Consider the following 13991-nt stretch of genomic DNA (forward strand, 5'->3'; position numbering starts at 1 on the left):
ACATGCAACACACAGAGGGGTGAAACATCCCTGCACAGCCCCGAGCTGACACCAACCAACCCCAAACCAGCCCCTCTGCTCCCCAAAATCACCCCAAACCTTCCCAAAATCACCCCAAACCTTCCCCAAAATCACCCCAAAGCCCCCAGAGCCCCTCCCCAAAACCAGGGGAGCAGAGGGAGCATCCACAGAGCTCACGTGGGCAAGGAAAATGAAATAAAATAAACCAAAATAAACCAAAATAAACCAAAATAAACCAGAAGCTGAGCCTCAGTCAGAGGCTGGGCCCCTGGAGGCTGCCAGGCCCTGGCAGAGCTGTGAAGGAAGGGCAGCAAAGGCATTTCCCAGCTTTTTCTGGGGAATATTTCAGCCAGGGCTGGGCAGGGAAAGGTCATCCAGGCTACAAATGGCACCACGGGGGTGCTCCAGCTCTTCGACCTCATTCACATGGCATTAATCGGCATTAATCGGCATTAATTGGCATTAATTGGCAGCTGGCTGGGATCCTGCAGCAAGGTTTCACCCCCAGCCTTCAGTGGAGTCCCCAAATTCATCTTTGGGGTCCAGCAAAAACGGAGTGGGGGCTTTTAAAGGCGCCTGAGGGATTTGTGGGAGCTGTTCCTGCAGCCAGATTTGGGCTGGTGCTAAATCACAGAGCCCCAAAATGGGTTGGGAGGGGCCTTAAACCCCACCCAGTGCCACCCCTGCCGTGCCAGGGACACTTTTCTCTGTCCCAGGTGGCTCCAGCTTGGCCTTGGGGGCATTTCCGGGGATGTGGAATTCCATCCCCACCCTCACGTGGGAGAATTCCCTCCTAAATTCAAACCAAACTCAAAATTCACCCCAGACAGGCTCTGATTTTTGTGGGTCACCAAATCCTATCTTCTGCAGAATTGTGGGGGTTTTTTTCCAGCCAGGTCCAGGTGCAGAAATGGGCTGTGCAGCCCGGAGCTGCCCCAGTTAATGCCATGTAAAACAGGTGCTCGTCACTACAGGAAATATTTGTACATTTTTATATATATATATATATATAAAAAAAAAGCAATACAACCATAAAGAAAAAAATACAACAAGCACAGCTTGATACGATAACATGCCATGAAATGTCATTGGCTTTATAATAATTTACTACAACTTGAAAAATGTTCTTTTATCCACAAGGGATGGGAAATGCTTCCATCTAACATATGGTAAGCATGCAGCAACAATATGTACAACAAAAATTTGGAGCTTGTTTTTCATTCTTAAACTGGATGATTACAAAGGGAGCATTTGAAAATTCTGATTTTTCCTAGCCTGATCTAGGCTTTATTTTGCTTCTTTAAATCTGCAGGGATTGGGGGTTTTTCCTTAGTTTGGGGAGAATGAGAATTTCTATGTACATCTGCAAAAATGCCATGGAGAATACACAGCTTTTGCATTTTCCCCCAGCAGGAGGTTTATTGGTTAATTAACCAATTAATTAACCACCTTATTGGCTAACCAACACTATAAAAATAAAATTCTCAACGCTGTCTTGTGGAAAATCAATTTCCCCCCCAAACATTTTTGAAATGCTGAGGATCTGTGGGGGACAGGGATCCTGTGTTACACTGTCCCAGATTTCACACCTTCCATGGTGGAACAAATCACAGCAAACCAGACCAGACTCAACCAAACCAGACCAAATCACAGCAAACCAGACCAAACCAGACCAAACCAGACCAAACCCGACCAAATCACAGCAAACCAGACCAGACTCAACCAAACCAGACCAAACCCAACCAAACCCGACCAAATCACAGCAAACCAGACCAAACCCGACCAAACCAGACCAAACCCAACCAAACCCGACCAAATCACAGCAAACCAGACCAAACCAGACCAAACCAGACCAAACCAAACCAAACCCGACCAAATCACAGCAAACCAGACCAGACTCAACCAAACCAGACCAAATCCAACCAAACCCGACCAAATCACAGCAAACCAGACCAAACCAGACCAAATCACAGCAAACCAGACCAAACCAGACCAAACCAGACCAAACCAGACCAAACCCAACCAAATCACAGCAAACCAGATCAGACCAAACCAGACCAAACCCAACCAGACCAAACCAAACCCAACCCAACCCGACCAAATCACAGCAAACCAGACCAAACCAGACCACACCAGACCAAACCCAACCAAACCCGACCAGACCCGACCAAATCCGATCAGACCAAACCAGACCAAACCCAACCAGACCAAACCAAACCCAACCCAACCCGACCAAACCAGACCAAATCACAGCAAAGCAAACCAGACCAAACCAGACCAATCCAAACCAAACCAGACTAATCCAAAGCAGACCAAACCCAACCAAACCAATCCAAAGCAAACCAGACCAGACCAAACCCAACCAAATCAACAGAACCAAAACTAACCCAACCAGACCAAGACAAACCAGACCCAACCAAACCAGACCTAACCAGACCAACCAAACCAGACCAAATCACACCAAAGCAAACCAAACCAAAGCAACCAAACCAGACCAAACCCAACCCAACCCAACCAATCCAATGCAATCCAAACCAAACCCAACCAAAGCAACCAAACCAGACCAAACCAATCCAAACCAAACCCAACCCAACCCAACCAAACCAACCAATCCAAATCAAACCAATCCAAACCAAACCCAACCAAACCAATCCAAACCAAACCCAACCAAATCAACCAAACCCAACCAAACCCAACCAAACCAATCCAAACCAAACCCAACCAAATCAACCAAACCCAACCAAACCCAACCAACCAAATCAGACCAACCAAACCAAGCCAAAGCCAGGAGCTCTTTGCCTGACCAGATCCCATCCATCCATGAGGGATCTCACCCCAGCTCGTGTGGAGTGGGGGGGTCTGAGCTTCCCCTGCCCCTGGCAGTGCCCGGGGGGGGCAGGAACTGGGACAATGGGGTGGGGGAGCAGCACAGGGGGCTCAGGGGCTGCTCCGTGCTGCCTGCACACAGAGCAGGGCTCAAAGGGGGCACGGGGAGAACGGGGGATCGGGGGAGCACAGGGGATCAGGGGAGCACGGCCTGCACACAGAGCAGGGCTCAGAGGGAGCCCAGCCCCAGCTCCTCAGGACTCACAGGTTTGTCTCACCTGACCTGGCAGAGGGAGGGAGGCGCCCAGAGCCTCTGCCAGGGGTTCCCTGCTCTCCTTGCCCAAAGGGGCCAGGGCAGGTCTCCACCGAGTCTCTTTCCTCCACTCCCTTTCCTCCTTGAGAGTTTTTTCCTTTTTTTTCCCCCCCTTGTTTTGCTAGAAAAGCTAGAACTGGTATTTCCAAAAGCATTTCTGTGCCTGGTAAAAACCAAGATGAGAACCTTTGCTATTGACAGAGCTGCAGCTACAAAGGTGATTTCTCTGCTGGGGCATTTCCAGAGGGAGTTTTGTGAGAGCTGCCGGGGCTCTGGGGATCCCCTGGGCTCAGGGGGCTGCAGGAGGCAGGGATGCTCTGGGCGGAGCAGGGGGCAGCAGAAATGCAGCCAGTGCATTTCCTGGCAGTGAGGATGATGAGGGCTGAGCAGGGGGAGCACACGGCTCCTCCTCATCCAGAGCTGGGCAGGCAGCTGCTACTTGTTCAGGAAAGGAAAAGAAAGCAAAACAAAAACACCCAAACCCCTCCCCAAAAACCCAGGTGTCCAAGCATGCCAGGTGCCCAGGTGAGCCCAGATGTGGCAGGTGTGTCCAGGTGTGCCAGGTGTGTCCAGGTGTGCCAGGTGTGCCAGACATCCAGGTGTGTCCAGGTGCGTCCAGGTCTGCCAGGGGCCCAGGTGAGCCCAGGTGTGCCCAGGTGTGCCCTGGTGTGCCCAGGTGGGCTCAGGTCTCCAGGTGCCCAGGTGTGCCAGGTGTGTCCAGGTGTGCCCAGGTGTGCCAGGTGTGCCCAGGTGTGCCAGGCGTGCCCAGGTGTGCCAGGTGTGCCCAGGTGTGCCAGGTGTGCCCAGGTGTGCCAGGCGTGCCCAGGTGTGCCAGGTGTGCCCAGGTGTGCCTTCCTGCAGAGCGTCCCGTGGTGGCACAGGGGACCCAGGGGTGGCTCGGGGCTCTCGGTGGCTGCTGTGGCTCCCAGCGTTGGTGGCACTGATGCTCGGGGGGGGGGGGTGCAGAGAGGGGAGAAGGTTCCAGAAGAGGCCGGGACGGGGGGGGGCGGAGCTGCTGCGCTGTCCCAGGGCAGGGATGGGATATTGGGGGGGGGGGGTACAGTACCGAGAGAGCCCCGGGGGGAGCGGGGGGGACCCCTCAGGCCGTGGGGCGGGGCGGGGGCCGGGACGGGGGCGGTGCCCGGGCGGGGGGCGGGGCCTGGGGCGGGGGGGGCAGCGGGGGCAGCGTGGAGGAGGGGGAGGGGGCGTGGGGGGAGCTGGGGGGAGGGGGGCTGTAGATGGGGGCGGGGCCGGGGGGGGTGTAGATGGGCGCGGGGGGCGGGGCGCAGGGGTAGGAGTTGTTCAGGGGGTACTTGGGGGGCGCCTCCGCGTTCTTCACCCGCGTGAAGTTGATGCAGCGGCCCTGGAACGGAGAGCAGGAGGGGGGGGGGGAGTTACTGGGGCAGGAATCAGGAATTGTCACCGTCATGGCAGGGGATGGAGCCACAGACCTTCCCATCCCACCCTGACCACCACCCTGGCATGGGATGGAGCCACAGACCTTCCCATCCCACCCTGACCACCACCATGGCACTGGATGGAGCCACAGACCTTCCCATCCCACCCCTGACCACCACCATGGCACTGGATGGAGCCACAGACCTTCCCATCCCACCTTTGGCCACCACCATGACACTGGATGGAGCCACAGACCTTCCCATCCCACCTTTGGCCACCTCCATGACACTGGATTGAGCCACAGACCTTCCCATCCCACCTTTGGCCACCACCATGGCACTGGATGGAGCCACAGACCTTCCCATCCCACCTTTGGCCACCACCATGACACTGGATGGAGCCACAGACCTTCCTATCCCACCCCTGACCACCACCATGACACTGGATGGAGCCACAGACCTTCCCATCCCACCCCTGACCACCACCCTGGCATGGGATGGAGCCACAGACCTTCCCATCCCACCCTGACCACCACCATGGCCCAGCTGGGACCTCACAGGCCACCCCATCCCAGCCCTGGCACCACCATGGCATGGGATGGACCCACAGACCCCCCTGTCCCACCACCCTGGCATGGGATGGAGCTCAGAGACCCCCCCTGTCCCACCCTTGGTCACCACCATGGCCCAGCTGGGACCCCACAGACCTTCCCGTCCCACCCCTGGCCACCACCCTGGCATGGGATGGAGCTCTCAGACCACCCTGGTACCACTCTGGCATGGCTGGGACCCCACAGACCTTCCCGTCCCACCCCTGGCCACCACCATGGCATGGGATGGAGCTCTCAGACCACCCTGGTACCACTCTGGCATGGCTGGGACCCCACAGACCTTCCCGTCCCACCCCTGGCCACCACCATGGCATGGGATGGAGCTCTCAGATCCTCGCATCCCACCCTGGTATGGCAGGAACCTCCCATCCCACCCCTGGCCACCACCATGGAGCTCTCAGACCCCCCTGTCCCACCTCTGGCCATTCCCATGCCACGGCTGGGACCTCCCATCCCGTCCCACCCTTGCCTGTGACCGTGGTCCGAGGGGTTTTCAGGATGAAGAAGAGAGGAGAACGTTGGCTCCACCACCCTGGCATGGCACGGAGCTCTCAGAGCTTCCCACCCCACCCCTTTACCAGGCTCAAGGGAACTTTAGCTCAGCTGGGCCGTTTTCCTGCTCAGAACTGTTCCTGAAGTGCATCCACTCCCCCTCAGGCTGTCTCCATACCCCAGGGCTCCTCAGGAGCCAGCAAATTGCTGTTCTTGCTCTTTGGTGCTAAGCTACAGTTTGTTGTACAGTTTTAAACAAAACCTTTGCCCTCTGAGCTGTTATTTTCTCTTTTTTTTCCCCCTCACAAGCTCCACCTGCAAAAGATCCCACTGTAAATACTCAGATGTCAGAATCAGCATTACTGTATCATGGATTCATTCCTTTGGATATGAAATCATCCCCAAAGGCACCAGAGCATTTCTGGATCCTTTCTTTACTTTTGGCCTGCTGAGCACGAGATTATTTTGTGTTTTACTCTTTCCTCTCCCAAAGTAAATGTTTTTCCTGGTGGAAAAAAAAAAAAAAAGCCAAATGGAGCAGATTTTTGGGGGATTTTTGCAGGTTTTGAATGCCCTGCCCAGCCCTGCATCCTCTCTCCCTGACAGAGAGCCCCAGACAGCTCTGCCAGCTGTGCATGGGGGGAAACATCTGCCTGGGAGGGAAAAGGGCTCCAAAAAGCCCAAAATCAGAGATTTCACAGAGCCCTGAACAGCCCAAAATCAGAATAATTCCCACAGTGTTTGCTGAGGAATAATTCCCAGAGCTTTTGGTCAGGAATAATTCCTACTGTGTTTGGTCAGGAATATTTTGGTGAGGAATAATTCCCACAGCATTTGGTGAGGAATAATTCCCACAGCATTTGAGAAATAATATAATATATAATATATAATATATAATATATAATATATAATATATAATATATAATATATAATATATAATATATAATGTAGGTTATTCAAAGAAACAAAAAAGGACTGAAAAGGAAATTTTACAGTGGTGAGACTCCACCAGTAAACTTCCAAAAACCCCCTCTTTTCCCTGAATCCTCATGAATTTGGGTAGGACACGTCTCTACACATTATTTGTTGTACCTTTGCTCTCTTTACACCCTTCTCTATCTGCATTCACCTAGTCAAGCACAAAATGAAAATGCAATTTATGCGATGCAATAACAAATTAAACCCCAGTTTGGTCCCTGATTGAGGAGCTCCTGGCCGGCTCTGAGCTTGAAACACGTTTTGAAAACCTCATAAATTCCTGACAGAGCAACATTTCTCAAGGAAGCGCAGCTGGCACTGCAGAGAAACAGGAATTGTTTGGGTCCTGTGGGCAATTTGCACGAATAAGGGTTCCTGTGTTCCATTAGAAAAGTGATAAAGTTCTCTAAAAATGCATCTCTTACATCACCTCTCTATCTGTGATACGAAAATAACCCCATTAATGCTGACAGGAATGCAAAGCCAGTCTGCTGAAAACGCGAGAGGACCGCAGGAATCCCGTGTGACCTCAGCGCCTCGGAATATTGGAACCATCTGGGGCCATCTGGGGCCATCTGGGACCCTCTGGGACCCTCTGGGACCCTCTGCTGGTGACCCCAGGGCCCTGCCAGGGGCTGCAGAGCACAGCAGCCAAACCCAGAGGGGACAGGGGGGACAGGGGGGACAGAGGAGATGACAGAGGGACAGGGGTGATCAGAGGTGACAGAGGTGACAGGGGTGACTGACAGAGGTGGCAGAGGTGACAGAGGAGGTGACAGAGGAGGTGACAGAGGAGGTGACAGGGCTGGTAGAGGTGACAGAGGTGGCAAAGGTGATCAGAGGTGACAGAGGAGGTGACACAGGAGGTGACAGAGGTCATCAGAGGTGACAGAGGAGGTGACAGAGGAGATCAGAGGTGGCAGAGGAGGTAGCAGGGCAGACAGGGCTGGCAGAGGTGACAGTGCTGACAGGGGAGGTGACAGAGGTGACGGGGGGGTGGCAGGGGGGTGGCAGGGCCGTCGGGCTCTGCAGTCCCTTACCTTGTCCCCGGGCTGCGGGCGCATCACGGACACGCGGTCGTAGCCCTTCCTCAGCAGCACCCAGAGCGCGTCCAGCTTGCCCTGGGGGGACACAAACGGGGGGTTTGTCCTGCCCTGGTCGTGTGTGACAGGTAACAGCATCAGGTGTGTGATAACAGCATCAGGTGTGTGACAGATCTGTCAGGTGTGTGACAGGTAACAGAACTCAGGTGTGTGATAACAGCCCTCAGGTGTGTGACACATAACAGCCCTCAGGTGTGTGACAGATCTGTCAGGTGTGTGACAGGTTACAGCCCTCAGGTGTGTGACAGGTAACAGCCCTCAGGTGTGTGACAGGTAACAGCCCTCAGGTGTGTGATAACAGCATCAGGTGTGTGACAGATCTGTCAGGTGTGTGACAGGTTACAGCATCAGGTGTGTGACAGGTAACAGAACTCAGGTGTGTGACAGGTAACAGCCCTCAGGTGTGTGATAACAGCATCAGGTGTGTGACAGATCTGTCAGGTGTGTGACAGGTTACAGCATCAGGTGTGTGACAGGTAACAGCCCTCAGGTGTGTGACAGGTTACAGCCCTCCTTCCTGGAAATGAGGATTATAAATCTCCAGCGAGGACAGAAATGCCTGTGTGAGTGTCCTGGGCCAGGACTGAGGGTGGAAATGTGAGCTGGGCGTGTCAGAGGGGCTGGGGAAGGGCTGGGTGTCCTCCCCCCGAGCTGATTCCCCTGCTCTGGGTGGGATCCCCAGGCCTGTGAGGGGCACAGTTCACATTTGGGGTGTTTGGGGGCTCCTGTGTGAGCCCAGATGGCTGGGGTCTGACCAAGACTCCCTTCCATGGGGCAGAGTCCTCCTGTTCCCTTTCCAGGGATCCAAAATTCCCCTCTGGGGTCTCCATCCTGCTGCTCAGCCCAGAGCTGAGCTGGGGCTCGCAGGGGTGGAGGCGGACACGAGAAATGACTGCATGGAACTTGTTTCCAGAGGATGTGGGGGGAAAACTTCCCAAGGTGAGAGCCAGGAAAGTCTGGGATTCTCAAAGGGAGAGGCAAGAAACTTCTCTGTCAGATCCTTCTGCATTTGGACCCAGAACTCCTCAGAGCTGAGGGAAACCACCCCTTGTGCTCCAAGCCATCCTCCCCCTGCAGCAGAGCTGCTGGGAGCCCTTGATCTCCTGTCCACCCTGACAGCTCTAGAAATGAGCACCTTTTCCTTCCATTTCTCCTTCAGGAAACCAGAGGCAAAGCGACAACTTTCCATGGAACAAATTTTAAAAAATCAAAAAAAAAAAAAAAATTCCTTTTTACTCTGCAGTCCCAATTTCCAAGAGCCTGCCATGGTTTCTTGGGGAAAGCCAAGAGCTCCATCTCTGGGAGCCTGTGAGACATCTGGGTGGAAGAGAGGGAGTGTGCATCATGGAAAGGATGATGGCCGGAGACAGGGGATGGCAAAGCTTTCTCCTGGAAGCAGAAACCCTCTGTGCTCTCCATGGATGGGCTGGGGCTCCGTGTCTGGAGCTCCTCCACAGCTCCAGCACGAGGTCACTTGCAGGAAAAAAAAAAAGATATGCAAGGTCTGAAGGCAAACAAAGCCTCGAGTCCTGCTGGATCTGAAGCCCAGAGAGAAGAAACACTCGGGGCAGATGACAAATGAAGGAGTGCACGGCTCCAGCCCTGGAATTTCCTCTGAATTCATGGTGAACTCAGCCCTGCACTGACCCTGAGTTACCCCAGTGCTCCTGAGACCTGCTGGAGTCAGGCACAGGCACCTTTGGAGCTGTCTGTGAGCCCAGGTGGGACTGGAGGGACAGGGGCTGGAGAAGGGCCAGGGACACACGGCCAGGCAGTGCTGGGGTGGATGGGATCCACCTGGGATCCACCTGGGATCCACCTGAGCTTCCCCTGGCAGTGCTGGGGTGGCTGGGATCCACCTGGGATCCACCTGAGCTTCCCCTGGAGTGCTGGGGTGGCTGGGATCCACCTGGGATCCGCCCTGGCAGTGCTGGAGGGGCTGGGAAATGACATTTTAAATGTCATTTCAACGAGAGGATCTCTGGTGCCACGCTGGAAGTGAGCACTGCCCACGGCAGAGGGGTTTCCTGCTGCTGCCGGTGCCCCGGCTCACCTTGATGGGCGAGTACCACCTCTGCGGGGCCGAGGCCCGGCGGGTGCTGCTGCCCAGGCTCCTGGGCTCGGGGAACTCGAACTCCTGCTCGGGCATCTTCACACGGGCGTTCTTGGCCTTCTCCAGCTTGGCACCTTCCTCCGTGGAGCCCTTCTCACCCCAGCGCACCTGGAACCGGGGAGCAGGGCCGGGGTCAGGATCGGGGTCGGGGTCAGGATCAGGGTCAGGGGCAGGATCAAGGTCAGGATCAGGGTCAGGGTCAGGGTCAGGGTCAGGGGTGGGATTGGGATCAGGATCAGGATTAGGGGCAGAATCAGGGTCAGGATCAGGGTCAGGGTCAGGGTTAGGGTTAGGATCAGAGTCAGGGTCGGGATTGGGATTGGGATCAGGCTCAGAACCAGGGTCAGGATTAGGGGCAGGGTTAGGATGAGGGGCAGGATCAGAGTCAGGGTCAGGATCAGGATTAGGGGCAGAACCAGGGTCAGGGCCAGGGCCAAGGCCAGGATCAGAACCAGGGTCAGGATCAAGGTCAGGATCAGGGTCAGGATCAGGGTCAGAACCAGGGTCAGGATCAGAATCAGGGTCAGGATCAGGATCAGGGTCAGAATCAGGGTCAGAACCAGGGTCAGGATCAGGGTCAGGATCAGAATCAGGATCAAGGCCAGGATCAGAATCAGAGTCGGGATCAAGGTCAGGATCAGGGTCAGAATGAGGGTCGGGATCAAGGTCAGGGTCAGGATCAGGGTCAGGATCAGGGTCAGGATCAAGGTCAGGATCAGAACCAGGGTCAGAACCAGGGTCAGGATCAAGGTCAGGATCAGAATCAGGGTCAGGATCAGGGTCAGAACCAGGGTCAGAACCAGGGTCAGGATCAGGGTCAGGGTCAGGATCAAGGTCAGGATCAGGGTCAGGCTGTGCCACCCCTGCTGCAGGAGCAGCCCTGCCTCTGGGTGTCCCCAGCTGAACAGCAATGCACAGGTTTGTTTCTAGACTGCAGCCCAAATTTTCAGCTTGTCCTTCATGGTGATTTATGAGAAATGTGGCAGTGGAGGAGCTTTTCAAGAGAACTAAAACCATCTCCTGCTAATTTGTGTGGCAGCGCTGCCCTGTGTCCCAGGCATGGACCAGGACCTTGCTAAACTCCAGAAATCTGTGTTTGCCTCTCAATATTCCCGCACAAAAATGATTTGGGCTCCTGAAAGCCTCAGGAGGGTTGTGCCTGGCCCTGGGTGCCCTGCTGGGTGCCCTGCCTGGGCTCTCCTCACCTCCATCCGCTTGATGCCGCCCACGCCTCGCCCTCCGTAGTAAGAGGCATCCACTGTTGGCCACTTCTTCTTGGGCAGCCCATCGTCATCCTCCTCCTGCAAAACAGAGCAGGGCTGCAGCTGCCAGGGGAGCCAGCAGGGATGGGAGGGATGGGAAGGGATGGACAGGGATGGGAGGGAATGAGCAGGCTTTGAAAAGAATGAGATTTTGGGATGGGAAGGATGAGCAGGGATGGACAGGGAATGAGGAGGGACGGGAATGAGCAGGGATGGGAATGAGCAGGAATGGGAATGAGCAGAGATGGGAAGGAATGAGCAGGAATGGGAAGGGATGGAAGGGAATGAACAGGGATGGAAATGGATGAGCAGGGATAGAAAGGAATGGGAAGGGATGAGCAAGGATGGAAATGGATAGAAAGGACTGAGCAGGGATGGGAAGGAATGAGCAGGGAATGAGCAGGGAATGAGCAGGGATGGGAAGGGATGGGAAGGAGCAGGGAATGAGCAGGGATGGGAAGGGATGGGAAGGGATGGGAAGGAATGAGCAGGGATGGGAAGGAGCAGGGAATGAGCAGGGATGGGAAGGGATGAGCAGGGAATGAGCAGGGAATGAGCAGGGATGGGAAGGGATGGGAAGGAATGGGAAGGAATGGGAAGGAATGAGCAGGGATGGGAATGAGCAGGGATGGGAAGGAATGAGCAGGGAATGAGCAGGGAATAAGCAGGGAATGAGCAGGGAATGAGCAGGGAAGGGAAGGGATGAGCAGGGATGGGAGGGAATGAGCAGGGATGGGAATGAGCAGGGATGGGAAGGGATGGGAAGGGATGAGCAGGGAATGAGCAGGGATGGGAAGGAATGGGAAGGGATGAGCGGCCCCAGGCTGCCTTGTCCTGGTTCAGGCCAGGTTCTGGTCTGTGCCCTGTTCTTTTGCAGAGCATGGACACTCGTGAAAGGACAATGTGTGTGTATCAACACCAGCACGTGGAAGGGACAGCCCTGCTCCAGCAGGAATTGAGATTTTGGGGTTTTCCAGCCCCAAAGTCACAAAAATGCAATCAACTCCTGTAATGCACCTGGAGCAGCTGCCCATGGGAGCCCATGTGGCTTGTGTGTGTGTGTGAAAAATGAGATTTAAATCGTGTGTCCTGCCCTTGCTCGCTGCAGCATCCCATGGTGACATTCACATTTGGGTGACTTAACACATCAAGAAAATTCCCCTCAGTTTATTTAAAATGAGCCTGCTAAAGCTCCAGTGAAATTCAAGGTGTTTTAAATCCTCTGCCAGGTCAGAGTGTGCACTTACAGCGCCTTTCCCTTTAATTTCTACAGTTCAGGCTGTGAACTGGCAAAGCAGAAAAGCAGAGTTCATCAAAAACGTGAAGTATTTCCTGTGAAAAACGTGGAGAGAAAAGAAAAATGGTCCCTCTCTCTTTTTTCTTCTCCTTTCTTTAATTTTTCACAGGGATTTGGCTAAACTCCAAAACTTAGGAGCTCTCCAAAACTGGAAAAGCCAAAAATACTTTGAAATTGAAACTCCCCATCAGGAAAACTGAAAAACTGGGTGGTGGTGGTGAGGGGGGGGGGAAGGAAAAAAAATCCAAGAAAAACTCCGGTTTTCACGGCAACCAAAAGCATTTCAGTTTATCAAAACACAAGAAACTGGGCTGCAAAACGTGTCCTGAGCCAGGGGAAGGGTGAACAACTGGTCACAAGCACCAGGCTCCTCTCCTCAGGGCTGCTGAGGCTCTTTGCTGCAAATCCAGAACTCAAGATCTCTGTGTGATGTTTTCCATGAGGATTTTTCTTGTGTTTTTTAAAAAAAATAAAAGAATAAAAAAGGGGAAAAAAAAAAAGAAGAAGAAAAAAGGGAAAAAAAAAGGAAAAAAAGGAAAAAAAAGGACAAAAAAAGAAAAAAAGAAAGAAAAAAGTGGAAGCAAAGCCATGGAAATATTTTCCTTCAGCAATTCTCTTTTCTCTCCCTTCGGCTCAGCACAGACTGGACTCCTCACAACAGGAAATACCAAGGTTTAGGAAATTTTCCCCACAAGCCCTGCGAGCCCAGGGCAGCAGCACGCCCCACAAACAAAGGAGTCACAAGTTTGCTGCAGCAGGAGCCTGTTTGCACCAACGAGAGGGCAGGGGGGGTTCTGCAACGCAAAAAAGAGCCCCCAGAGCCCTGTCCTGCAGGCCTGGCCGTGAGCCCACCGCACTGGGGGAACTGGGAACGGCGGGGAGAGGGAGGAGCAGGGGATGGGAGGGAAAACGCACCCAAATTTCACGTCCAGCGCCCCAGTTTGGGGTGGATTCCCACCCCCTGCCTGCCCCAGCTGTATTTCCCTCCACCTGAGGAGCTGCAGCTCCAAAAGCAGCCCAAGAAAATCCAAGAGCATTTGAGGATGCTGGGAATTGACTGTGCAGAAGTTGGCACCTTCCCAGCCCCACAATCTGCTTTAGATGGAGCTCGAGTTTCTTTTAAGGAGCGAGGAGGAGCAGGACAGAGCCGCATTTCACAGTCAGGGACCCAGATCCAGGAGTGCTGGGTTGCAGAAAACAAAGATCTGTGTTTATCTCAGAGGCCAGGCTGGGCTCTGGGTGCTGTGACCCTGACCTGAGGGAACCTCATCCGTGGGTAACACAAGGATAATTCAGGCTCCACAAGGGACGTCTGAACCACTCCGGGTAGGAACTCAAACGAAATTTGGCCAGATATTAAAAAGAAAAATTAAAAAAAAAAAATTGGACAGCTTCCCCCTCTCCCCACCCTTATAATTATTTTCCCAGTTGTCTCTGCAGTGCCTGAATTTTGTCAGAATTCAGCATTTATGGAGAGCTCTGCCTGCACCAAGGGCTGAGCCACGGCACGACAATTCCTTCTCTGTGTGAGAGATTTCTCACTGAGTTTTAAGTGTGGAAGGAGCACAGGGGAAACCC

The 13991-nt window shown here is 54.0% G+C and overlaps 1 protein-coding gene across 1 annotated transcript in view; it reads right to left on the reverse strand.

The window, feature by feature from the left end:
• Nucleotides 1-4259: 4259 nt before the first annotated feature.
• Nucleotides 4260-13991, reverse strand: part of ANTXR1 (ANTXR cell adhesion molecule 1) — a 45089-nt gene continuing 35357 nt past the window's right edge. Inside the window, exons 15-18 of the mRNA XM_066567294.1 lie at nucleotides 11060-11155; nucleotides 9795-9962; nucleotides 7679-7759; nucleotides 4260-4523 (exon numbers count right to left, since the gene is read on the reverse strand). Coding sequence (XP_066423391.1) covers nucleotides 4260-4523; nucleotides 7679-7759; nucleotides 9795-9962; nucleotides 11060-11155 — 609 coding nt within the window. The remainder of the gene's footprint in view (nucleotides 4524-7678; nucleotides 7760-9794; nucleotides 9963-11059; nucleotides 11156-13991) is intronic.

This window comes from Molothrus aeneus, chromosome 29 (assembly GCF_037042795.1).
Source record: "Molothrus aeneus isolate 106 chromosome 29, BPBGC_Maene_1.0, whole genome shotgun sequence".
NCBI classification, from domain to species: Eukaryota; Metazoa; Chordata; class Aves; order Passeriformes; family Icteridae; genus Molothrus; species Molothrus aeneus.